Raw genomic sequence first — 27,909 nt, forward strand, 5'->3', positions numbered from 1 at the left:
CTAGGAAACCTACTCTAATAAATGCTTATCAGTCGCTGACGCCGCACGGAAACTTCTTATTCTAAATACCTACTAGCGTGGAGTAAGTAACTTATACACCTACCTACTAGGAAGAAATATTTTAAGTAGCTGCGCTGAATGTTGTTGTTTCATGTTTCCGGCTCGCTATCGATATCAATAAAATTAAACAGCACAAGTCTTGTTACGTAATACCTACTGTTAATGCCTGACGTTGTAATTTAAAAATGAGAAATATATTTAAGTACGTAGGATGTAAATAAGCATGTAAAGGGTATACATTGAATGAAAGATAATGCGTCGATAATAATATAAACAGTGATCTTGGTGGGCTTATCGGAGTAGAAAGTGTCTGTGGGTGCAATATTGCGGGCATTGTCGGGAGTGGGCCGAGTACCTCGTGTTCAAAGGGGTCGTCTGTGTGGGAAACCCGTTTCTGTTTATCTCCGCTGAGCGACAGCCTCCTCTTGAACAACTTCATCTCGGCGCCGTGGTCGCCGCCGGCGTCGCGCGAATGTCGCCGCTCAACACTCGCTCACACGACCTACGCTCATTACTTCTTAAGATTCTTAAGAATGCGAGCAGCTTTTATCACCGTCCAAATTGTGAAACTTTTGCACTAAGTTCAAACAGGTTAACCTTTGACGAGTCAAAGGTAACGGTTGACACTTTTAACACTGTAGCAAGGGATAACTTAGACGAGATTTATAGGAAAATCGCTTTAACTGCCTTTTGTGATGGTATTGGGTATTGTTTACACTCGCGGTGCGGCTACCGGCGCATGTGGTTCGTGCAGTGTGCGGCCGTGGCGCGCGCCTGCCGCGCACTGGCCGCGCGCCGCATCACCTCGTCACCTCGCGCCATCAGCCGCCGCCGCCGTCGCACCGCAGACATCACCAAACACGCCCCCACAATTCCAATTCATTTATCAAAATCAACACCCTCACAATCTGTTCGTGCAAATGGATCTATTTCGCCAAGAAATTGTTACAAATGGACACCATTATGGAGTCAGCTCTATTGTTATAAAAGTTAATCGTCACTTCAATCGCTATAGAACTGGCCTGCTCGATATAGAGTTTTATAGAGCTAGGATCTGCGGAGATTGAAATATAGAATTAAACTTCCTTTACCGAGAACCAAGTGTTCACGAGCAGCACATTAGCAGGGCGCGCAGCATCCGTTGTTGCCATAAACATTGTTCTAAAACTGTCGGCTGCTGGCTGGTCTGCGTTTGACAGATGTCAATTACTAGCAACGTGCTCCGAATACGCGTAATAACATTATACTACATGTATTCAGTGTTCTATAAAACATGTGATAAAATTATCGATCGATTCAATAAATTTTGTCGAAATGGATAAGTTTGTTTTTTCCCTCCACGTGATTTTGTTCGTAGTTTTGACGGAACGACATGACATATTAGCTCAAATCGACAAAACGAAATAATTATATCGTCAGAATAAAAAACCCCAACACCAGTGTTGATGGCGTTGGTAATCCACCTCACTACCCACACGATAGAAGAAGATATCGTCAGAATCGATAAAAGGACCGTGAAAACATTTTATCACCTTGCGCATGTTAGCCCTACAAATCTACCTTACAAATTAACTTGTAGAGGTAAGACAATATAGATCGTGTGTGTACTCGTAGATCGCGGACGACTCACCCATATCAGGCGCATATCAGGTGACAGTTGGTGTTTGATACTCGCTCTTTCATAATACCAATAACTAGGTGACTCTGCCTGATCACAATAAACTACTTATTACTTAGGTATTTACCTACTTACTGACAGCATTTCGAAGGGGTGGTAATACCCAACTATTAGCATATCTACAGTTACGTTTTTAACCTAAATTCATGTAAGTAATCTTACCTGAATATGACCTTCGTGTAGAGAAATACCTAATTATGGAACTATTCTTAAAAGTTTCTAATGCTCAGATAATCTGATAAATGGCAGAGATAGAAAATAACAATCACATTAAATAGAAAACATATGGAATTGCCTGTCACGATAACTCTTAGGAGAAAATGGAGCTAGAATTTGTTGTTAAATTACAAAATGACACGACAGTAAATCCACATCACGTAAATGATTCGGTGGATATAAATTACACCAATTGAAATACGTACCTAGGTACTTAACTACTATGTAGGTATTGGTAGAACTTGTATTAGTAACTACGCACATAATTATTTCATTAGTAGGTAAGTACCTAAAATTTAAACGTAAACACGATTGATGAATGTGGAGGAAGCAAGAGAAGTGCGCCAAGATCGACGCCGACCGAATGGAATTTTATAGTCTCTGCTTACCCCGGTGGGAAATAGACATGAGTTTATGTATGTAATTATAAATAGGCTGCCATGTTAAATACAATTTTGCCATGACCATGTGACTTGACACATCAATGACAGTCAATGAGGAGGTGTGTTTCCAATTAATAAGCCATAAGTTATAAATCCATCAATATTCGTTTCTTTCAATTTATTTATAAACTTTAAATCATGAAATTGTCAGCAATATAAATTATAAGGAGCAAAAGTATTAAAGATATACATAACACCATAAATCTAATAGACTTTTATGTGTGACTGTACATTCCTCATGGTTGCATTTGCATACATTGGGACATGGTGACGAGTTGACATTTGTGCAACCTTCGCAAATATTTCATTGAGAGTCATAAAGTATAATTGATTGCGCGACCGCCGCCGAGGGCGACGTCACCCGTTTATATCACTTAAATAAATTATCTCAACATATAACGGGATAAGCGTTTTCAAATGGGAATACGCCAGCCTCATTTATCTCAGCAAAAATAAAATATATCAGTGACATTTTCAATCGCACTCATTCTTCCATATCGTATGATCGCTGAGTCACAATCGAGCCATTCAGCTACTAAGCCATGTTTGTCAAACTTAATAAGGACCTCTGCGGTCTTAAATTTGATTTATTGTATACGATTTGAGACATGAATGCATATAAACCTGATAAATTTCGACCATTATATTAGGTACTACATCTTTCTTATTTTAGACAATGCTGAACATAAAACGACATCTTTCTTTCAGATACAAAAACTACTTTCTAAAAGGATTGATTTTTGATGCCGTAAGTACCCATAAGTAATGTAGTAAGTACTTTAAATAAAACAAATCATTTCTAATATCTGTGAACAAAACTGTTATGAAGTCCGATGGAAACTAAGTAAATTCCAGAGTAACACGTTAACCAAATCTCGGCTCTAATGGTTTGTTAGTGTTTGGATAGAAATCAAACAGGAAGAGGAATGTAGCGGCATGAACCTGTCGGTGTTTAGACTGTCGTTAGCACTTTTTAAATCCTTGCTCTATGTACCCTCGCTGCACTCTATTTCAAAGATTATAATCCAGATTTAAGTAAATACTTAGCACAGTTTGAAACCCCCATTATCGGAAGCGGCAACTGTGCCTTAACTCCCATAAAAAGCTCGAACTTTTATCCTTTTTAATTTAAACTGAGAACGGATAAATGGTAGGTAGTGAAATTTTATTACGTAAGTTTGTTTTTTATGAATTATGTAATTTCATATGCATATCAATATCAAAAGTTATTATGGCAACATTTCATTAACCCAAACAACTTTTTCAGCCCGACCCCGAACTGTCGTCAAATGGTGTGAAAATTAAGTCGACGTCTCGGCGTGAGCCACGTTTTGACCCGTCCCGGCGCGCCACTTTCTTGTACCTCCATAATCATAATCATAATGGGAAGTAATATCGGCAATTTCCAACCGCGAAGAGCCCCCTTATATCAGCCGTATCTCGCGACGTCAGAGACGCCCCGAGTACCGATCACCGACCGAATATGCGAAATTTAACGACCGGCCGCATCGACAGATCCTTTGAAGGTGCCTCCAAGATTGTCGTAATTTCATTTCCACTACACATTTCCAGCAATTATCGGCTAAGCGACTTTTACATATCCACCATAAACGGGTTGGTTCATTTTACGCAATATGGTTTTTATATGAAGGCTATAAAATTTCATTAGGGGTGATAAGGTTTTGTTTTATGCTGATAATGCTGTTAAATGTGGCGGCGTTAATGAGAGGTAGAGACGTGATCAGATTTATTGATGCGAAAATTTGTAATAAATTGTAAATAATGATACAATCTTCGTTATTACCAAGTTTTACAGTTATTAAATATTTTACCCTTGCCCGCCTGTTATTAAACTTGAATTTTTCAAGTCTTCATTTCTTTATAAAAATCCGAAGTAAATCATGCAAAAAATAAAAAGGCAAGATACGGAACAAAAACAGGGCTGAGAAAAGGAAACGAAAACAATCGTGGTATTCATTACTAATTCAGGGGACATGGCCGTAGCAATTAAGCGGCGAGCGATGTCGGTGTCAGTAAGTACTGTCAGTTTCCATTGAGACGGTGTAAAGTTGGTGACTTACCGAGTTGTGGAGTTGAGCGAGCAGGGCAGCGTTGGCTGGGTCAGCCAGCTCCACCGCGCCAGACACCTGCAACAAACACCCGCTCCATTAACTGGGTCAATTGCTCCCGCCGGGACTCGCTAGATCCTACATCGCAGAAACCAGTACTTTTATTAGTCCGAGACATCTGGCGGCTTTCAGCCTTCATTAAAATACAACAGGTCCCTTTGTAATGCTAAATTCGTACTTTGTTACTTGGAGAGTGGCTCTATTTTCCGCGATGTCTCCAGTTGTAGATTTCAAGGGTAAAATCTTGGTTTTGTAGTAACTTTAATAACTACCTAAATATTAACGTCATCCTGTCTCGTTACGTAATAAAATACATTCCGTAGTAGTTTTTAAAAACAACATAAAACAATGAATCCCGTTTATGGCAGAGATGGAAGTGAGATAGCTAACTGCATCAGGAATGTAGATCTGAGGCACGTATGAGGCAGAGCGAGCGAGTCGACCTTGCACTGGGAATGTATTCACGGTGGATTTGCAACCTTAGCGCGCCATACCAAACTTCTCAACAATAAAAAACGAAAATTTCTGGCCCGTCGGCATCGAATACAGAGGATTTCGGACAAGTAGACATAACTCTAGTGCCTCGCCTAAATAGCTATGTCTAACCCAGACAACTCACGGGTGAAAATTGTGACTTTTAATTGTATGGCAATTAAGAGAAGCCTCGCACATATAACAGAGTTATGTGAAAAGTTCGATATTATTACTTTACAGGAATTATGGCTAATTCCCGACGATATCGACTTTTTATCCCGAGTACATCCAGACTTTGCATACCATGGGATTTCAGCAGTGGATACCGCGAGTGGGCCCCTGATAGGCAGGCCATATGGTGGAGTCGCTGTCCTGTGGAGAAAGAATCTGTTCCCGGACGTTACGCCTATCGAAAGTTATAGTAAGCGGATCGCGGCTGTGCGTTTTGTATTGGAAAATCGAAGTTTCATAGTGATGTCGATTTATATGCCTACACATAGTTCGGTAAACCTGCCTCTGTTTTCGGAAACCCTCGGTAAAGTGAGTGCTATAGTTCAGGACACTGATATTGAATGTGTTATTATGTGTGGTGACTATAACGCGGATGTAAAAACTTCATTTGGACAGGAACTCAAGGCTTATTGTTCGGACCAGGACTGGGTATGTGCAGATTTTTCTTTACTTGGTGAATCATCGGGTACGATCACGTTTCCACGAACTCCCAGCTGGCTTGACCACTTTGTAGTTACCTCAAGTGCAATGGAACTTATCAGTAACATCTATGTGATTGACGACGTTTTCTGGTCAGATCATTTTCCACTCGTCTTAGAGTGTGACTTAAATTGTATTAGACCGAAGTGTAATAATAATACCCCTAGTGCGTTAAATGTAAACAAAATAAAATGGGGTACTAGGAATTTTGAACAAAGCTCTGAGTACATGAGGATGTGTTATAGCTACCTGACTGATGTTACTTTACCTGACTGTGCGTGTGTGGGGGTTGCATGTGACTCTCGCGACTGTAGGCACGTAATCGACCAATATTATGATAAAATAATAAATTGCCTAAGTAAGGCTGCAATTAACTCGTATATAGGTCCATCGTTGATACGGAAGAAGCGTCAAGTAACTGGTTGGAACGTACATATTAAAGAATTACATAATAAAGCTAGACTTGACTATCAGCTGTGGAAGTTGCATGGAAGCCCTAAGCAAGGCACTACATACAATAACATGATTAGTTCAAGAAATAAATTCAAAAACAAAATTGTTTGGTGTCAGAAAAATGAAAATCAAATAAAGATGGACATAATAGCGAAGCGAAGGCAGGAAAAGGACTTTTGTAAATTTTGGAAATCGACCAAAAGTTTAGATCTTAAACCTACACACCCACTTAGTGTTAGCGGCACCCAGGATCCTAAGCAAATCGCTAATATGTTCGCAAGCCAATTTAATGAGAAAGCTGTGACTTTGAATGACAACGGGACGCACACACCTCTCTCGCCTCCACCTTGCAGTGCAGTGGGCAATGAAATTTATTTCACCCCTGATCAGGTGCTGACATGTGTGCGTAAAATGAAACGTGGGAAGTCGCCGGGCCACGACCACCTCAGTTTAGAACATGTATGGAATGCCGGTCCCATACTTTTTGAAAAAATGTCTGTTTTATTTAACGCGTGTCTGGCGCACTGTCACCTGCCTGGTGCTCTAATGAGGACTACAGTCGTGCCACTTGTAAAGAACAGGACCGGCGACGTCTCCAATTCATCTAACTACCGCCCCATATCGCTCGCCACTGTTTTTTCTAAAGTCTTGGAAAGGCTCTTATTACCTAACTTGTCATCAAATATACATCTGAACGATGCACAATTTGGTTTCCGTGCCGGTCATTCCACGGACATGGCTATATTCGCTCTAAAGAACACTGTCAAAAGCTATTTGCAACAGAAAACTACAGTTTATTCATGTTTTCTCGACTTAAGCAGAGCTTTTGACACTATAAATTACAATTTACTGTGGAACAAATTAAGAGCAACTGGTGTTGCAAAAAGCGTTACATGTCTGATGGAGTACTGGTACGCAAACCAAACCAACGTTGTGAGATGGGGTAATGTTGATTCTGAAAGCTACAAGCTAGAATGTGGGGTTAGACAGGGTGGGCTGACCTCGCCGATCCTGTTCAACTTATATGTCAACGCCCTTATAGAGGGGCTGAGCCACACCAAGGTCGGCTGTTACGTTAACGGTATGTTGATAAATAACTTAAGCTATGCGGACGATATGGTGTTGCTCAGCCCCTCTGTAAGGGGTCTGAGGCAACTTATATCTGTCTGCGAAAAGTATGCCCTAGCCCATGGATTGAAGTACAACGTAAGGAAGACGGAAGTCATGGTGTTTAGGTATAACAAAAGCCCTGAGAACCCTCTTCCCGTCTATCTTTGCGGCACTCAACTTAGACTTGTATCTAAGTTTAAATACTTGGGTCATATTGTCACTGAGACCCTTGAAGACGATGACGACCTAGAGCGGCAGCGACGTGCGCTGGCCATGCGAAGCAACATGCTGGCGAGGAGGTTTGCTCGCTGCTCGAACGATGCGAAGGTTACCCTGTTCAAGGCGTACTGCCAGGCGTTCTACACCAGCCACCTATGGTACTCATTTACAAAGCACTCATATAACACCCTGAGAGTGCAATATAATAATGCTTTTAGAGGCATGATGCGATTACCGTGGCGGTGTAGCGCGTCTGGCATGTTTGCTGAGCATAGGGTCAACGATTTTTTCGCAGTATTAAGAAATCTGAGGGCCTCCTTCGAACAGAGAGCACGTGCATCCCCGAACAAGATAGTAGTATCTATATACTACGGCTTTTATATACATGACACGAATTTTAACAAGATTATTTATATGTGACATAATGTATATCCTGCTGACATGTTTAACCATTTAATTTAATTTATTTTATTGCATGGTATTTTATTTTATTTTGTTTTATTGTATTTTTTATTGTATTGAAATGTAATTTGTAATGCTATGGGACTAGTACCTGAAATAAACGATAAATAAATAAAATAAAATAAATAAAGTTGCCTATACAGACTGAGCTCATAAATCGTATCTGTTTCAAGGTATCAGACAAAATAATAAAACAATGTTACACAGAATAATGTAAAAACACAAAAACCTTTGGATTAACCGCGTCCTCGCTGTAAGATACTTAGCTTTAGACAGACTTTCGCCTGACTAGACGCGGACTTAGTTAATTGAGTTATTATCGACATCTTAACCTACGCTGGTGGCTATTTTCAGTTATTACATAGACGAAACTAATCTCAACAGAGCGCCGTAAAACTTATCGAACTGAAATCGTGTTCATTTGGATTAGCTATAAAACGAAGTGTGGAATTGATGTAATAACGTATCGGGAATAGGGTAATAAAAAGGTAGTGAAAGTGATAGAATGGCGGGAGTAGACTTGCTCACGTGCGCGCGGCCCGAGGGCGGCAATTTGCGGTTATTGTCTTCGCGGGGATATCTCGTGCATTTGTCACGGGTATGCCCAACCCACCGCCGCTGTGCTCTATGCGTATTATATACTAGAGTAACGACTGAACCTACTAACGATACTCACTGAATAATAGACCCATTGTAATTCAGAACATAAGTGCATCAGAGACAATAGTTGTGCGTAATTTTATACCACTAAACCACCAATACTTACTTAAGTACTTATTAACTTTTTTGGAACTTATAAGAAATGTTAGAATCGCAATGAACGCAAGCGGAAAAGCATAATATGTATTACGCTTAAACGTAGCAAAAAAAATTTACCGAATTGAGACCTTTATATCCGTAGTTACAAATTGTGGCAAATCATAAAGTATTCTCCTCCCTACGTGTACTAATGCCCAAAGGACCGGTATATAATGTAGGTACCATACACGGCTTTATTCCGTGATTTATCTCCTCTGAGCTCGGATCATAGTGGTTTCTTAAGGCGTATTCTAAACAAATTACAACGTTCACAGGTGCTCACAACTAAGTTTAAACTTGCTATGGAAACCATTATTTTGCATACAAGTGCATTTACCCTGGCAAAACTTGGGAATTTATGCATATTAAATCACACATAGTAGACTCTATGGTAAACAATTTAAGGTAAAGAAGACCATTTCGTGTTCCGTTACATTTCAAGAAAATACATCCTATTCAGTATTCAGGATAGTTTACTTATAAAAACCAACACGTTACGTACTTACTTACATAATTATATGCTTACTGTCATAAAATTCGTCGTAAACATTTTAAATAAATAAAGCGCAAATTATACACATCGCGATTTTCTATAGGATGTATTATGAACATGTAAAGTGCTTAGTAGTTGTTATCTTCTACACAGTTAGTTAGAACGCTCTATAATTTCGGAAATGTGCTAAAAGGTTTGTGCATTTTACTTTATCTAACATATAGTTGCAAGCCTTTCAACGACCCGTCAGAGGAACTGAGAACTTACAGCGACGTCTCTCGGGCTTCCGTATTTATGTCTCGTATGAGAAATAATTGTTTTCCGTGAACATCGAGTTTTAAGACTCTCACCACTAATGATATAATGATGGATGACGGAGAAACCGCTGCGACACGTAATATTTCATGGAGTAGGCTGGCTAACCAGCGCGGTAATAACAGGGAGCAGCCTTGACAACACAATCTACGCGCGTCGAAAGGATGCCGGTAATACAATTATAAAACTCATCTCCCATGTGTGGGCACCTCATCCATTACCACACGCACGAGTACAACGTTGCGACGTAAGCTCACGATTATATTTCCAATAATTTAGTCAGAGGTACATTAATAGCAAAATACCGTTGTTTCAGTATATCTATGAAAAATTCTGTGCTAAAGAAATGGAAGCAACGCCTCAAGTAGTTGCGAGACGTTACATCACTCATGATATGGGTGTAGTGTGGATGTCACCTCTGAAATTTTATCGAGTGTCCCTAGATAATACAACGACTTCATAACAATAAACTGTAGGCAATAATTTAGTCTCCGTGGTCTGGTGGTTAGAGCTTTAGGCTCACGGTCTAGAGGTCCGGGTTCGATTCCCGATGGGGACATTGTCGAAATCACTTTATGAGACTGTCCTTTGTTTGGTAAGGACTTTTTAGGCTTGAACCTTCCGATTGTTTGAAAAAATAAGATAATTCCGTGCTTCAGAGGGCACGTTAAGACGTTGGTCCTGGCTATTAGCCGTAAAAGCACCTCCACCAACCCGCAGTGGAGCAACATGGTGAAGTATGCTCCATAGACCCTCAGGTTGTTTGAGGGGAAGCCTGTGCCTAGCAGTGGGACGTTTATAGGCTGTTTATATTATGTAATATTTTAAAATAATCATATAACCAGCCTAAATCTCCGACCATAATAATAAAGTAAACGACCCTGTTAATTTTCAGGAGACAAATAGGATTATTTTCGCGAATTATAGCCGGTGTGTTATGGAAAGAGGAGAGAAAATTATAAAACCGTGGCTTAGGTATCATGAAAATTGCGGCGCATCGTACCTACTAATACCATACGCGCGTACAATATATAAAAATTCACGCATTTTTCTTCCGGATGTGAACAGAGTCACAAATCGTTAGCAAATTTGTTGTGTCTTGAAACTCACTAGCCCATCACTTATGACATTTTCATCATGTTGAGGTAACTGTGGTATCTCTTGATCGACTTCTGCTAGCTACATGTCGAGAATATGCGGTATTTTGAAATTTAATAACAATTCCATAAAATTTAAAACCATAGATAATAACAGTACGCAGATACACATATCTAGTATAATTTTAAATTTGGTACTTACTGTTGAAATATAATCGCGACGTGTTACGTATCCGTTAATTACGTGGCAAAATTTACTCAACACACAAGTATGCCTCGGTTGTAGATTTATTAATAGAGTAAATGGTTTCTATGTAAATTTGCGTGTAATCGGAAAGAGCTGAGTAGATTAAGTAAACGTTTACTTAATATATTGTAAAACAAGCTCTGCTGGGAGAACGAAGCGTTTGTACTTGGTAGTAAAAGGCTTCCGGACTTGAAAAGGCATTAGCTCTCCGAGTTGCGATGAGTCTAATTTCCTGAAACAGAGAAGAGCCTACCGACTATCTATTTATATCTATTTACCGACCCCCGGGAAATTGTTCACGCCTGCATTTTATCATGTAAAATAGAAGCACTTCACAGAAATTCCCTTTTACTATGCCTACGTATGCAAATTGGAAACACGACGAAGTAAAAAAGTTATATCAAAACATGAATCTTATTTAGTGTTGAGATTTATGCCTAGTGGTTAACAGCCTCCGTGGTCTAGTGGTTAGAGCGTTAGGCTCACGATCTGGAGGTCCGGGTTGGATACCCGATGGGGACATTGTAGAAATCACTTTGTGAGACTGTCCTTTGTTTGGTCATGACTTTTCAGTCTTGAATCACCTGATTATCCGAAAAAGTAAGATGATTTCGTGCTTCGGAGGGCACGTTAAGCCGTTGGTCCCGGCTATTAGCCGTAAAAACACCTCCACCAACCCGCATTGGAGCAGCGTGGTGGAGTATGCTCCAAATACCCTCCGGTTGATTGAGGGGAGGCCTGTGCCCAGCAGTGGGACGTATAGAGGCTGTTTATGTATGTTATGATGAGATTTATGCCATTATATTTATTAATGTTTCGAGACAAAGTTACGTATTTTACTTATTTGTAAGTAACACAAAAATTTTGTTTTTAAATTAGGTACTTATAGGTAGAAGGTACCTACGTGGTTCTAATTCTTTTCAAGGTTTTATACAAAAACCCTCACAGGCAGTATTTGCCCGACGCTCTGTTAGCTCAATTAATATTTATAAAACCAAATAAAAAATAACGAACTCGCGTACAATTGCTATTCTATTTTTTCAGTTCCACATAAAAATAATAATTCTGCGAATGCTGACTTTGTTCTTTTATTTTGTTAGCTATAGACCTTTTTTAAATGGTAAAATGGGTTATGATTGTAACAATTGAATGTGTAATAAAGAAAAATAAGGAGTAATTTTGATAATGGTCGAAACTGCGCAGACGAGGCTCACGTCCGGTGGCGTGACGTATTGCCGGACATCAGTCACTGCGCCGGCGCAACTCGCAACTAATGTTACACCGGCCATCCGTATTCGTTACTGTAGATTGTCTCAGCCTGAAGATAACGTGTGAAACTAACACATTCAGACAAGTTCCGTCCGTTTATTGTTTGCTATACAAAGGATGAGACACTCGCTCGGAAAAACCTGGCTTCTTGTTTTTTTAGTTCAAAGTTTTTTCAAAAGAAACTTTAAACTTTCAACAACATTCTGTATTCGTAAGGTATTCGTTACGTTCCTGAAAATTTTAGATCAAACGTAGCATATAAATGGAACTGTATAACGTGCACATCGTCTCTAAAGACATTTCCTTCCTCAGAGCACATTTAGGTTATAGAAATTCGCCGAAAGAACAACAGTATTTATGCGCATAGTGAACGAGCCCGCGTATTCAAACTCGCAGCGAGCGGAAACTCTCAGAGTTCCGACATATTGAGGAAAATTTTTGAGGCTTGTCAGCCAACAAAAGTTTGGGCAAACAAATTCTGACTCCGTATAAGCCACATCAGATGCCGCAACATAGTAAAAATAAACCCGCAACACCACTCCCAGTCCCTACGGGCCGCAGCCGGCACTCGGCCCCATTCGCAGCGGCTGATCGACTGCAGACCCACTCGCTCCACCAATAGACTCCATGTTTATTAGGTCGATCAGGAAATGGCGACGGTAGAACCCGACAGTTTATTTTCATAGTTGTCGATCCTCAGTACGCTGCGGTTACGCACGCACGAGACGTAATCTAAATCCGAAGTCCATTGACGAGTGACGAATCAAAGACTCGCCGTGCAATCGATTGGAGCGAGATCACGCTTATGCCCTTAAAATTTACTGAATGTAAATAAATTGCCTCATACAAAGTTAGCCAAATTAAAGTTAAGTCAATCCAAGACCGAAGCACGCAGACGTATAATTTCAGTGTTTACTGGTTTTGCTGCCAGTTTAAGTGCAATTTGTGAACATGTTGTTATTAATTATAATTATGGCATGGTGGTCTCCCTTTCGGCAATATAGCGCTCGGCAGTTTGTGCGCGTAAGAGAAAACAAAAAAGCTTTCGAATTGGTTTTAATTTTCCTCACCCCCGTCAAATCACGACAACTGCGCAGTCCAAAACAAATTGCTTTGTATTTGTATTCAAAAGTAAGTTGGTTATTTTGTGTCGTAGTAAGTACCAATTAACTTACCATTAATAAAACTTCTCATGTAACTTACGTAAGACGTAGGAATAAAATACATTTTTCAATAACTTTATTTACTTACTGTAGATAATAATAAATAAATATCTTATTTTGCATGAAAGATAATTGTTGGCGGCACAACCGAAACCACTTACAGCATCATATCAAGAAAATATTTTGTTAAACTTAAGTAATCGTATATCCCTCGCGTGCTTTGGTCGGTACAACATTAACCGTGAGTGCGACGTCTCAATTCGTAATAATGACATTTACTTGTCTTTATAAATAAAAAGTTGTAAAATACGGTGTGATTCGACGTAAAATATGATACGACTGGTTCAGTAAATTGTGTAGAGATTGGCCAAAATATTACGAGTAATATTGATATACGTACAAAAACCGTTCGCGTAAGAGATGCCAGCGCGGTTGGAACCCGATATGGGTACAGGGATATCAAAAAAAATAAAAAATATCACGAATACAATATCTTCGTTGCACACCTTCACTCGTGACATACTTGACGTATTACTGCGGCATTTTCACACGAAAGTTCGTTTTTCTCAGAAAATATGTGAGTATATATTAAATATTGCCATTGTTGAAAATCATTTTTATTCACGGGAACATACGACATGTAATTCTATTGTCGCTCTCGTCTAGAATTGCCTAATTTGTTTCGCTCTGATGCTTCACGTGATGCTTGTTATACGGAGCCCATCAAACGAAGTAAATTTTAGTAAACATTTCTCTTACGAACATCTCTCTAACGATACCAATTATAAGAGCATTAGGTAACTCATGGACGTACAAGTAGTCTAGTACGTTTATTTGATAAAACAATATTCGTCCAAACAAGTACCACTTACTCGGATTAAAAAAGTTTGCTTTCTTCCACTTTATTTTCTTGTACTGTACACTTTATACTTGTTTGGACGGTTTGTGGTTTTTACTAATCCAGAACAACAAAGTTAAAAGACAAACTCGATTACATTTACAGCACCCGCTCTCTCCATTCAATACTAGACAGTTCATCGGAAAATTATCGCAAACAAGAAATCGATTATCACGTTTGTTCATTTATATGGTTCTATCGCCGATCTGGTATTCTGCGTGCGGAGACTGGAGCCACGCCGCTCCTCGGCAGATGTGATTGACTACTAGTTCCGGGTCAATCGGCGGCTATTGATGTTTTTTTTTTTAATATGTAATGTCTTTGTTGGCTAAATGTAAGCCATAAAGTTTACTTTGCATGAGCGATGAATTCACATTTTTTATATATATTCGACTTTTTAGCCGAACATTAAGCTAAACATTTACTTAAGTTTACCATAGTGGAATCAAGTAGCTACTACTACTGTGGTTTTACTTTAAAATACAAATGAACATTCTCAGAGCCCCGAGCGAGCCGCGGAGGTATACCCACACGTAGCTATTTAACATTAGGAGAGAAACTCGTACCAAATCGTAACAAGCAAGGGTGTCGGCGCCCATAATGAGCTACCGAGTACTACCGACACAGAACCTGCCTCCGCAGCCTACACAATGTTCATTCACGGATATCGAGCGAGATTTGTAAATTAGAACATTAATTAATTTCAGGAGAAACTGCGTACCTTGCCGTTAGACCGGATAAATATGCAATACAAACAACGAGTCGAAAGTCGTTGAACTTGTAAATTGCCTGAAATAAACATTTATGTACAAACTTGTTCAAAACACGCAAACAAACTAATACAATCGTCGAATACCGACGAGACGCTATGTTAGCGGCGGATATAAATAAGCCCGTATGTCTCCGTCCTTATGGATTTATCTCACTCACTACATGTAGGTGGGTCTCGTATCTGGTCATTCTGGTTTTATTAAATAAATTCTGGACACTTTACGATACTGGGCCAAATATTTGGTAAATTCTTTCTTATTTCCTTGGACCCTTCCACGATCCTACATAAATTCCCAAGCAACGAGGTGACCTCGTTGGTATCGTCCCGGTTTTCTTTTATAAATAAGTGAGCACGGAGTTTTTCGATCGTATAAGAACAACGCTTAAATCGTAATGTATGTATACTTATATTTATATATGTGCATGTAACAGCCCTTTAGATTATTGGAAAAGGGTAAATTCCACATGCAAAGTTATTCTCCACAATATAAACCACCTGACATAATCTAGTGAAGCCAACATTGGCATATAAATGTGGGTTACAACCACAGACGCAATCTTCATGGGGAATGTTGGTTACTTATTGCGGCTGAAACATGGCCAAACAAAGTTCCACGATAAATTGCCGGGTTAACTGCCAACAAAGCTCATCAGTTTAAACGACGGGACGCCTTAAATGACAATGGGCACTTTTGTATGAAACTTGGTCCAAGAACCTCCACTGATGAGACTTATATGTAATGAAAGCTTATGCTTTCCCTATGATTCTGGCAAAGTTCTATCAGATTCTGTCCCGGGGTTCTTTTTTTACGGCCATGTTTGTCCTGGCTAAAAATGTGATAAAATACAGTGGGAGCTAAAATCAACTCAAGATTTGTTGCTGGATAACTAAGTCTACATAAATAATTATGTATCATATTGTATATCATTTTAAAGAGGATCTTTTCCAGAATCCGAAACATAAAAAAAAATAAAAAAAAATTCTTATGTAAGCGAATTATAGTCAATTTACTTCTGCAGCGCCATTGTTTCTCGGTAGCTAAGTTCAAGTTCCATGCCTTTTACCCCTTCCAAAAGTATCTTACCGATTTTTTTTATATTGCTTCCTGAATTTGATCTGAGTGATAATAACAAGAAAAATAAATATACACCTCTCCGATAGAGACCGCCTAAGCTATTGCCTATTGCAAGAAATCGTCATCATTAGCAAGTCATTACGGTATTGCATATAAGCTTACCAGCAACTTGGAACTTGGTCCAAGAACCTCCACTGATGAGACTTGCATGTAATGATAGCTTATACTTGTCCTATGATTCTGGCAAAGTTCTATCAAACTCTGTCCTAGGGTTTTTTTACGGCCATGTTTGTCCTGAGTGTAAATACAGTAGAGGACTGCAAAATCACCTCAGGATTTGTTGTCGAAAAACTATTTAACTAAGTCTATATACATAATTATATATCATAGTGTATATTATTATCAGAATCAGAAACACAAATAAAAAAATGCATTATATAAACGACTTTTAGCCAACTCACGTCCGTAGCACCATTTTTCTCAGCAGCTACGTACGAGTTTCGCGCCATCCAACCTTTCCAAAGAAGTCCAATCATTTTTTTCTTCTTCTGATATTGCATTCTTAACCTGACAAGTGACAACAATAAGAAAAAAAAAGATACTGTTTGAGCCACTTGTTCTGTCTTTTTTATTTCTGTTAATACGCCTAGCTACCCAAGGGAAACACCAAAAAGACTTTATAAATTAAAAACAAATAATTAAAAACTTTTTGCTTGAGTGTGTGAACCCCGACGGTGTTAGTGACGTTTTTGTTCTTTCTTCTTGTTTTCTGCCTGCTTATATATATTACGTTTTTATTCTTGCAAACCTCATTGTGAATAATAATAAATAGACTGCTGTGATTGCGTGTGCTGTCAACAAAAACCAGGCCTGGTTAAAAGAGTGAAGAAGCTGATCACGTAAGTGTTTCCCTTATTCTTTGAGCTGGGCTATTTTCAGGGTATGGAGACAGCGCAAGTGGTTAGGATTCTTCCTTTCCACCTTTTTTCTTTTTTTGCATGAATGTGTATCAAACACATAAGATGGTCCTTCGAACTACGGATTCATATCCGTGAACCAGTAATTTCTTACCGCAAAATCGCATTCTTTGATTCCGCAATTTGTTGCTCTTTCATAAGTAACAAATGGTAATAGCTTACAGACCGATGGGGCTGTAGTTATTTACTTCTATACTGCTTTATTACTTAAGTACTGCATTTCTATACTCAATTTCTCTCTATTCGCTGATTATTTTACCGCATCTTAACCGCATCTGCATCTCAATTTCTCTCTATTCGCTGATTATTTTACCGCATCTTAACCGCATCTGCATTTGAATGTACCATTATTTTTGAATAAAACTGCTCGCTAATAATATTCAGTAGTGATTTTTAATAAAATAAAACGCAACGCATTACTTTGTCACATTTTTATCCACAATTTTGTTACGAGTGTTCAAGTTATTCTACTAACTAGATATACTCATCCTACTTACGTATTGAGCGCATAACCAATTCTATATCGCATCGCATTAATATAAAAATTGTTTCTTATTATTTTATAATTTTAATTTTATTGCTGATACATTTTTTATATTTTATTTACAATGTCTAAAAAGGCACCTGTTGACGAGGATGTCGAGGGCCCCATGCCACCTAATATTCTTATAAATGAAGCTCGAGTGCAAGCTTTCTTTCAAAGACTACAAAGCATTTATGACGTTTCACGGAATATTTCCACAAAAGAATTGCAAAATCGCTTCATAAGTTCAGCTGCAAATATAGAACAATTACGCGCTGAGTATTTAACCGCGTTAGATAATTTAAATATCGCTAAAATACAATATGATTCCACTTATAAGCCTGATTACTCATCTTTTCTCGCTTTTGAAGATATTTATTCTTCTATAAAAAACAGTTTGAAACAACTGCAAGTCTCAGTAGACCAATTGAGATCAACATCAATGGAAAAACCACGTCTTAAACTGCCGCCGATTAATTTGCCTACGTTTGACGGGGACATTAAAAATTGGCCAACATTTTTTGAATGTTTTAACAACGCAGTTCATAATAACACAAGTCTAACTGACTCAGACAAAGTCTTTTATTTGACAGGAGTTTTGTCTAAATCTGCGTTAACTACTATTGCTGACATTCCTCCCACTGCTGATAATTATAGCACAATTTATTCTGCTTTGGTTGATAAATATCAAGATATTCGCACGCTAGGAACTACCTATTTACAACAGATAGTTAATTTGAAACCGCTGACTTTCGCGTCAGCTGATGGGCTTAATAACTTTTTAGATAAGTTTGCCGCATCAGTTTGTGCATTTGATCGATTAAAAATCAAAGATAAAGTTGATTTTATCTTTTTATTTTTGGCTTTGCAAAAACTTGACAAGGAAACTGCTTGCCTTTATGAAAATTCCGTACGATCAGAGAAACTGCCGACTTATGATAGTTTGATTCGGTTCATTAAAGAGCAAATTAAAATAATTGATCGTACTAGTAACAAACCATGTCAGATTTATGGCAATAAAAACAATAATAATCGCTTCCAATCGCCAGCTATTCCAAAAATTATTAACAACCCAAAGGTTACGAAATCTTTTGTAACTTCGTATAATGCAAACGCAGTATGCCCTTTGTGTTCAAAATCGGGTCATGAACAATTTTATAAATGTCCTGAATTTATGAAATTGAGTCCCAGAGATCGTTATGGTGTTGTTAAAAAACATAATAGTTGTTGCAATTGTCTTAGTTTCAGTCATAGAACATTATCATGCAATTCTAATAAAAATTGTAATATTTGCCATTCGAAAACGCATCATTCATTATTGCATTTTCCGCAACAAAATGATTCGACTACTTGCACCCCCGCGTCCGCACAGACACCCGGTCCGTCGAGTGCTGTGTATGTAGCCGCAGCGTGTGACGTTAAGCCGTTGCTTGCGCAGCCTCTGCCGCAACCTGCAGTCACGTCGCCTTTTCCTGCTCCACCTCACGTTGTCACTGCGCCTGTTACTGCACAACTGCCATCGAATGAGTTTTCGCAGTTGTCGCTTTGCTCGCAAACATCGCTGCTTAATCAAAGCGCTAAAACGGTGTTGCTTGCTACCGCTCGCGTTGTAATAAAAAATACTGATGGTAGCGAATATATTGCACGCGCACTAATTGATAATGGGTCAATGAATGACTTTATTACAGTTGAGCTATGCAACCGCTTATCTTTAAAAATGCATACGCTCCCCGGCCAAATTACCGTGAATGGGTTTGGTGGGTCTTCAAAACAAGTGAAAGGGGTTACTAATGTTGTAATTCACTCGCGTTTTGATCATAAAGTATCGTTTCCGCTACAACCGCTGGTTGTTGATAAAATCACTGACCGCATACCAACATTGCCTATTGATAGGTCGATGTTACACTATTTGTCTCGCACTCCGCTCGCCGATGATACATTTTCTGATCCTGGAGAGGTTGAAATGTTAATTGGTGCTAAGTTATTTCCGCGCTTACTGCTTTCGGGACATATTCAGGGCCCACAAGGGACACCTGATGCAGTTCAAACCCCGCTTGGTTTCATTTTGATGGGTGAAGCTCCGATTCATAATCGGTCTCCCTGCAATCTTGCACAGGTTACACATAATACTACGTTATGTGCTTTTACTGGACAATCGTTAGATACTATGATGAATAAACTTTGGGAAGTAGAAGAAGTTTCTACCCCGCGCTCCGCTACGTTTAGTAAAGATGAACAGGCCTGTGAAGAGATTTATAAGTCTATCACTACTCGCGACCCGACATGTACACACGTCGTAGCACTGCCGTTTAAAACAGACCCTTCTGTTTTAGGTGACTCAATTACGAGTTCTAAAAAAGATCTTAAAGATAGACTCCCCACAAAGACTCGCATGATGTTGGACGCTAGTGCGCCCACAGACACTTGTCTGTCTCTCAATGATGTTTCACATTCGAACCGCTTTCAATTTGATAATATTTTTGGTTTTACGTGGGTTCATTCCAGTCCACACAGACTGAAGACATTCGTGGCGAATCGAGTCACAAAGATACAAGACTGCTTATCCAGAGAACTTACTCCTGCACAGCTAGTTGATCATCCAACGTGGATGAACGCGCCTTATTGGGTACGCAATGATATTTTGGAGTGGCCTATTAAAGCTTACGTGGCTAGTCAAAATGATAATGATCTGCCCGAAGTTAAAATCCTAACATTGTCTAATGTTACGGTACCCTCTGATGATAAAGAGGAATCGCCTCTACGCTTATTAAGCAAACGAATCTCCCAATGGTCGAAATTGCTCCGCACAATCGTCTACGTTTTGAGATTCACGAAACGTTTAAAAACTCGCGGCCATATTACGACTGATGATCTAAACGCATCGGAAAAGATCATAGTTCGTGCTGTTCAAAAAGAACATTTTCCAGATTTATTAAAGGCGTTGCTACTTAAAAGGCAATGTCCAGCTGCATTTCGAAAACTAAGGCCTTTCTTAGTCGATGGAATTATACGAGTAGGAGGACGACTGGAAAATGCAAACTTGACTTTCGATCATAAACATCCTATGCTTATGCCTAACAAAGATAGGATTACTGAACTTCTTATTGATTTTGTTCATCGCACTGCTTGCCATGCTGGACCGCAACACATGTTGTGTTTGCTCAGGCAAAGGTTTTGGATACTTTCCGCACGCCGCACTGTTCATGCTAGAGTGCACTCATGTGTTCCATGTTTTAGGGCACGCCCTAAACTTGCTTCTTCGCCTGTTATGGCTAATTTACCTTTATGTCGTTTGCAAATGTCCAAACCTTTTGCTCATACGGGCGTCGATTATGGTGGACCGCTGTTTATTACCCTAAATAGGAAACGCGGTGTCAAAAGCCAAAAGGCATATTTATGCGCATTTATTTGTCTTACTACGAGAGCAGTTCATATTGAAGTAGCTACAGATTTGAGCACTGAATCATTTTTAAATGCTTTTAAGAGATTTTTATCTCGAAGAGGTCCAGTAGAAAAACTTTATTCGGACAATGGCACAAATTTTATAGGTGCTAAGTCATATTTGAACGAACTTTATAACTTTTTAGAGTCTGACGCTTTTGATACTGAATTTAAAGCCACTTTGGCTAACAACCGCATTGCTTGGGAAATGATCCCTCCCAACGCTCCTCATTTTGGAGGAGGATGGGAAATTACGATTAAAGGGTTTAAATCGCATTTATTTCGCGTAATTGGTTCTCAGATTTTAACGTACGAAGAATTATTGACAGTTCTATGTCAAATCGAGGCTTTGCTGAATTCCAGACCGCTAGGAATATTAAGTGAAGACCCCAGTGAACCTTTACCTTTAACTCCTGCTCACTTTTTGAATACCGCTCCACTGGCTCATTTACCTTCCGTTAATGATCCTGCAGTGATTCAGAATTTGTTATCGCGATGGATGTTACTAGATAGACTTGTGCACTCGTACTGGCGAAGATGGAGTAATGAGTATTTGCATACACTTCAGCTTCGTGACAAATGGAACACTGATACGTGTCCAGTAAAGGAAGGAACGGTAGTTGTTATGATGAAAGACAACTCACCGCCCTTACATTGGCCGTTAGGTATTATAATACGCACTTTTTACGGAGACGATAATCAAGTTAGAGTTGCATTAGTCAAAACTAAAACTGGTACATTCAAACGACCTGTGGTTCGTTTATGCCCCCTCCCTCATTTAACTTAAAAACGCACCGCTTTTCATTTCTTTTATTGTTTTTTGTTATACTTAGAGTTAATTTTTATTTTGTTATATTTCTGCTTTATTGAAAGGAAACCTTTCAAGGTGGGGGATGGTGTTTGAGCCACTTGTTCTGTCTTTTTTATTTCTGTTAATACGCCTAGCTACCCAAGGGAAACACCAAAAAGACTTTATAAATTAAAAACAAATAATTAAAAACTTTTTGCTTGAGTGTGTGAACCCCGACGGTGTTAGTGACGTTTTTGTTCTTTCTTCTTGTTTTCTGCCTGCTTATATATATTACGTTTTTATTCTTGCAAACCTCATTGTGAATAATAATAAATAGACTGCTGTGATTGCGTGTGCTGTCAACAAAAACCAGGCCTGGTTAAAAGAGTGAAGAAGCTGATCACGTAAGTGTTTCCCTTATTCTTTGAGCTGGGCTATTTTCAGGGTATGGAGACAGCGCAAGTGGTTAGGATTCTTCCTTTCCACCTTTTTTCTTTTTTTGCATGAATGTGTATCAAACAGATACCATTCCGATAGAGGCCGCGTAAGCTATGGACCTATTGCAAGATAACGTACTCAAAGGCTAGTCATTATAATCCAACAGACGTAACATGATTAGAATGCGGCAGGACGGAAATGTACGTAGTATGTTTTATTTCACCACAATCTTGTTTTATTAATCCAGGCTTATGGCTTGTCTTATAAACAATGCCGTATGGTACAACAAACAGAATCACTTGTCAGGTTAATCAATATCAGAAGAAGGAAAAAATGATTGGACTCCTTTGGAAAGGTTGGAAGGCGCGAAACTCGTACGTAGCTGCTGAGAAAAATGGTGCTACGGACGTGAGTTGGCTAAAATTCGTTTACATAATGCATTTTTTTATTTGTGTTTCTGATTCTGATAACCTTCCCGTTTAAAATTGATATGCACTATGATATATAATTATGTATATAGACTTAGTTAAATAGTTTTTCGACAACAAATCCTGAGGTGATTTTGCAGTCCTCTACTGTATTTACACTCAGGACAAACATGGCCGTAAAAAAACCCTAGGACAGAGTTTGATAGAACTTTGCCAGAATCATAGGACAAGTATAAGCTATCATTACATGCAAGTCTCATCAGTGGAGGTTCTTGGACCAAGTTCCAAGTTGCTGGTAAGCTTATATGCAATACCGTAATGACTTGCTAATGATGACGATTTCTTGCAATAGGCAATAGCTTAGGCGGTCTCTATCGGAGAGGTGTATATTTATTTTTCTTGTTATTATCACTCAGATCAAATTCAGGAAGCAATATAAAAAAAATCGGTAAGATACTTTTGGAAGGGGTAAAAGGCATGGAACTTGAACTTAACTACCGAGAAACAATGGCGCTGCAGAAGTAAATTGACTATAATTCGCTTACATAAAGATTTTTTTTTATTTTTTTTATGTTTCGGATTCTGGAAAAGATCCTCTTTAAAATGATATACAATATGATACATAATTATTTATGTAGACTTAGTTATCCAGCAACAAATCTTGAGTTGATTTTAGCTCCCACTTTATTTTATCACATTTTTAGCCAGGACAAACATGGCCGTAAAAAAAGAACCCCGGGATAGAATCTGATAGAACTTTGCCAGAATCATAGGGAAAGCATAAGCTTTCATTACATGTAAGTCTCATCAGTGGAGGTTCTTGGACCAGATTCGCCCATTCTCCTTTGAGTTTAGGCATTGAATTAATGGGAGAGAATTACCGAATTAAAGGCTTTCTGTAACAATGTCAAAATATTTATAAAATTTATGTATTTTGTTTTGAACATGGATATATTACAGATTTTACATTGACAATTGTAGATTTGAAACGAAGGCTAAAGTGAAGCTCGTGGAGCATGCCTCCGCCTAGACCGGTCGACACCGTTGTTACTCTTCCGCAGGGACGGCGCGGCGCGGGACCAACCCGGAAACTGGGCGACATTTAAATATCGACCGACCTACCGGAACAGATATGCAGCTCACTCGCAACTCACCACACCTAATGCAATCATACCAGTGACACAATAAATGTACGTTCGCCTGCCGCCCGGCCCACCTCGCGGGTAATCTACGATATAATTCGACTGTCATATTGAATGCGTCGTATATCTGCGGTAACAGCGCGCGTGTGCGACTTAACGGGTTTCCTATCGGGCTATCGGGATACTCGCGGAATGTGCGACGTGTTAATACCGATCGACGTACGCTGCTTTCCTGGTACCCCTTACTTCGAACCAGATAATAACTTCTCTACACCGACTAATAGAATCTCAGGAAATGAATTCACTCTAACGTACTCAATTTTATGTCAGCCGACCAGGAAACGGACTGTTACAGACAAGACAGTAAAACCATTTTCGCTGAAATTATTCGTGTAGAAGTTATATATACTTATATAAATAGCCAGCTTACGACCAATCTTTGAAGGAAATGACAACTTAGTCAAAACGAGTTCTGATCGCCGCCAAATTGATGAGTACCGGTTCAGCAGACAGAAGGACGAATTCTACAAAAGTTATGTGTCCGGAATCTATATCTGTAAATATAAATTGCGTTTATTTTATAATAAATTTGCCATTTAATTACAATTTGACGAACCAGAACTTTATCTAAACGATCAAGGTGAGTAATAAAATCAATGTAGGTATGTGACGATAACTGGATTTAGGAGTCTAATATCCCTGATTTTAAAGTAGTAAGAACCCGCTTGTATGTGTTTTAACTGGATTTAGGTATAAAGGTAAAATATTAAGTTGCCAATAAGGACACATAGTGTTACAAGTATATGAAGTAAATCTGTATGTTCATCATCGTAGGAAACATTGCGAAATACCTATATGGGTCAGCGAGTAGGTACTTACAATTATCATTGTATAGCTAGGTACTTAAATAATTCCGATTTGTTACGGTGTTTGACCATTTCGAAAACCGATAATTATTTACTCAAATTGTTACTTGAGCCATTGATTAGAGCGGGTCGGTGAATAATGTTATAATATGCGTTTTAGTGTCGGTCGGTACAGCGGCAGCGCCAGCGCAGGGCCGCGGGCAACGAGGCGCGGGCGCATTCCAGGACCAGCATAGTACCTATTTGTCTGAATCACAGTTTCCATTTCTGATTATCTCGACAGACTGTCTGCTCGCGCAGATGTATCTGGCATTCTCTCTGTACTTATATTTAAAAGTTAAAACAGATTTAAGCGATTCAATACAATATTATTATGACCTTTTCCGAATCTTGTTCCTTTATGTTGTCTTCTTAAAGTCAACTTTGCATACAACATTAAATACATATTGTGAGGAACATCTGGAAAGTTGGCATTTTAATCCTTCAGTCTTGGCATGTTGAAGATGAGAGAATGGTTTGACAGGAGAAACCGATTGAGAAACCTCACCTGCCAGTGAGCCAGTGTCACCTGACCCGCGAGTCGAGAGGCTCCCTCTACTCGTGCTCATGCATTTTTTTTTATTTATTTCAGTTTATTTGCTAAGCAAACATCGTTGCTGTCGAGCGTCGAGTCAGTTTGCTGCTCTGTCTGTATGTGTACTCGCTCTCGCATAGAGTTAATAACCGACTATGCTAAGATGTTCGTACTCTGTATTGAAATCCGTACCCAAAGTGACTCACAACATTTAGCACTTTGTGCAGCACTACAAGAAACTGAAACGTGCCGTTTTAGACACACAAAAAAAAACAAAAATGACTCTATTGTTGAAAAATTACGTGCTACAATATTTAATTTCGTTTAAAGATATTATTTCGATAACGGCTAGTTAAACCTGTAACACGAATACAAGCGGCTTGCGCTTGCGCCGCCCTATCGTCGGTTGGAAATCTTTGACCCGCGGGCTAAGGGTACGCACAATCAATGCTGACATTGTTCCGATATTGTTCAAACTCACATAATGACGTGATTACGCGGACCTATTTAGGTGTACCTACTTGTGCTGTGTCTGTTTATTTAGAAGGAATTCTTGAAGTAAAATATAAACTACAGGCTAAAGATCGACGTACTTATTATAAATAAATTATCTGTAGCATCTTGACCTTATCTTGTTGACATACTTATATATTTTTTTCTGTTGCGTGTAAGTTTAATTAGTATGTTTATCATTTATTAAAACGTTGGCTCTTTTTCAATAACAAGCGATATCAGTAAGATTTGGCAATTGTAATGACATTTGTATCCTTTTATCGCCTTGTGTGATATCAAAACGGAAGAGTTTAGCGCTGTCTATTTCAGCAATATATAATACACCTATTAATTTAAATAGGTAGAATTCTATATTTTAGTTGCTTGTCATTGTATAGTTTTTGTATATACATCTTGGGCGTTTTGTCCTAAGTACCCATATGAAATGACTGCACTGCAAGTTGTCTTCTTTCTTTGAGTTCTTCAGGCTATAGAATTTACTGGTGGAGCTTTATGTATGTATGTTATAGTACACGTGATATTTACCCGCAAGTCGGAGCCTCCAGACGATGTGGAGGTGCTGCTGTTACTGCCCAGCCGTCCGTGATGATACATCTTGCTGGCCCGGTAGGTTCAGAACTCTTACAAACCGCCACACTCACTCACACATTGTCTCTGACTATTAGTTCGGCTTTCTTTACTTAACAGTCATTAGCGCGGTCCATTACACACTTTGTTACAGCAGAGAAGCCTTCAGCTTTGATGGTTAAGTTTTTTTTTTAATAGAGAACTAAATAAGAGAGAGATCAATAAGTTTTATTAAATAACACCATTTAATAACAACGTTAATCACTCCGCTAACAATATTACAGTGTAAAGTTTACACCTGTGTTGAGTTGGCTTACGTGACTCAAGGAGGTTGTTTATCGATAAGCCTGAAACAGCACCGTTTTATCGCCAACAATCGTCATTGCCGACTCTATCGGAGCTCTATTTTTTTAAGATAAAATACCTACTGTCACCTTGAACGTTCTCTTTTACAGGTTGCATATCAATAGGAAGTGGGTAAGTAACGCAAATTGAATTACCCCGCCGGAGTTTGAGGAAGTTGAAATAGAAGATGGTATTTATTCTCAATTTATTCCTTCTATTCACGCCGTTACGGTTTAATTAAAGCGCAAACGCATCGTTTGGAGCATTCCAAACCAAGAATGTTGTGAAGTGAAATATTACACAAATGCGCAATTAAAAGAATATTGCCCTAGATAAAGTGTCAGGTTCAAGTTCAGCGTGTTTACTAAACAATGTAAGAAAGTAAATAAAACACTTAATAATAATTAAATTGCTTTATTTACCAGGTTGCTTCGACACTTTTAATAAAAGGGGTTACGTACTTATTTATCACTTAAAGTAGTTAAGTATTGATGTACTTAACGAGGCATTATTTTCTACTTTTACGAAAAAGGTAAACAAAACAGTTTGAATTAATAAAGTATCCCACGCTATATTTAATAATCACCCAAGAAGCCGTCGGCCGGCGTCGAGCTCTCCTTATTTGGTTCAAAGTTCCTAATAGTTGTATATCTCAAGTTAATATTCTAAAGAGGAACATTTGCACAGATTCCGCGGGGGCGTCAGACCGTAGCGAGCTCCCGCTTACGATATTTATAGATCGGTCAAAGCGTTTACTGTATAAGGATTTTGTTTGAAAACGGTGTGTTTACTTTTGGCGACTGCGTAGCGCGATTGCGAATATTTCGCGTGCGCGTGGGCCAGGCGGCGCGCGCGGCGGCACTGTGCGGCGCGGGCGCAGCGCGGCGAGGCGCGTGCGTTGCACCTGACCGCCGCCGCCCGCTCCCGCCAGCTTCCAGGTATCACGGGAGATGCAATCCCGACCTCGCCGCATACCAGCACGCCCTTACTCGCGTTACTTCTCGGTACTATCAATGAACTTGCCATATAAGACACTTAATTAGGCGATCGGCAAGGCCTCTTAAAGTTCCACAAAAACTTCATAAAGAGTAGCCGAACCGTAAGCTCTAAAATTGTACATTACTCGATCAAACAACCATTAAAAGCCAATATTAGAGATACTTACACATGTTCCGGCAGCAAAAAAAAAAAACTTTTTAAAACAAGTACGACAGTAACTAGTA

General features: G+C 39.1%; 1 protein-coding gene and 1 long non-coding RNA gene across 6 annotated transcripts in view; one reads left to right on the top strand and one right to left on the bottom strand.

The window, feature by feature from the left end:
* Nucleotides 1-27,909, bottom strand: part of LOC126366099 (tensin) — a 106,804-nt gene that overhangs the window by 49,764 nt on the left and 29,131 nt on the right. For 3 of the 5 annotated variants that reach the window (XM_050009042.1, XM_050009044.1, XM_050009038.1), the window contains exon 4: nt 4,479-4,544. In XM_050009042.1, the coding sequence (XP_049864999.1) occupies nt 4,479-4,544 (66 nt within the window). Of the gene's footprint in view, nt 1-415; nt 861-4,478; nt 4,545-26,299; nt 26,399-27,909 lie in introns of those variants that run through there. The other 2 variants (XM_050009051.1, XM_050009060.1) reach the window with 2 other exon arrangements.
* Nucleotides 26-26,884, top strand: LOC126366277 (uncharacterized). Its single transcript, XR_007566326.1, has 3 exons — nt 26-82; nt 3,106-3,145; nt 26,797-26,884. It is a non-coding gene; the product is annotated as an uncharacterized LOC126366277 (long non-coding RNA).

Source organism: Pectinophora gossypiella, chromosome 1 (genome assembly GCF_024362695.1).
Source record: "Pectinophora gossypiella chromosome 1, ilPecGoss1.1, whole genome shotgun sequence".
In the NCBI taxonomy this organism is placed as follows: domain Eukaryota; kingdom Metazoa; phylum Arthropoda; class Insecta; order Lepidoptera; family Gelechiidae; genus Pectinophora; species Pectinophora gossypiella.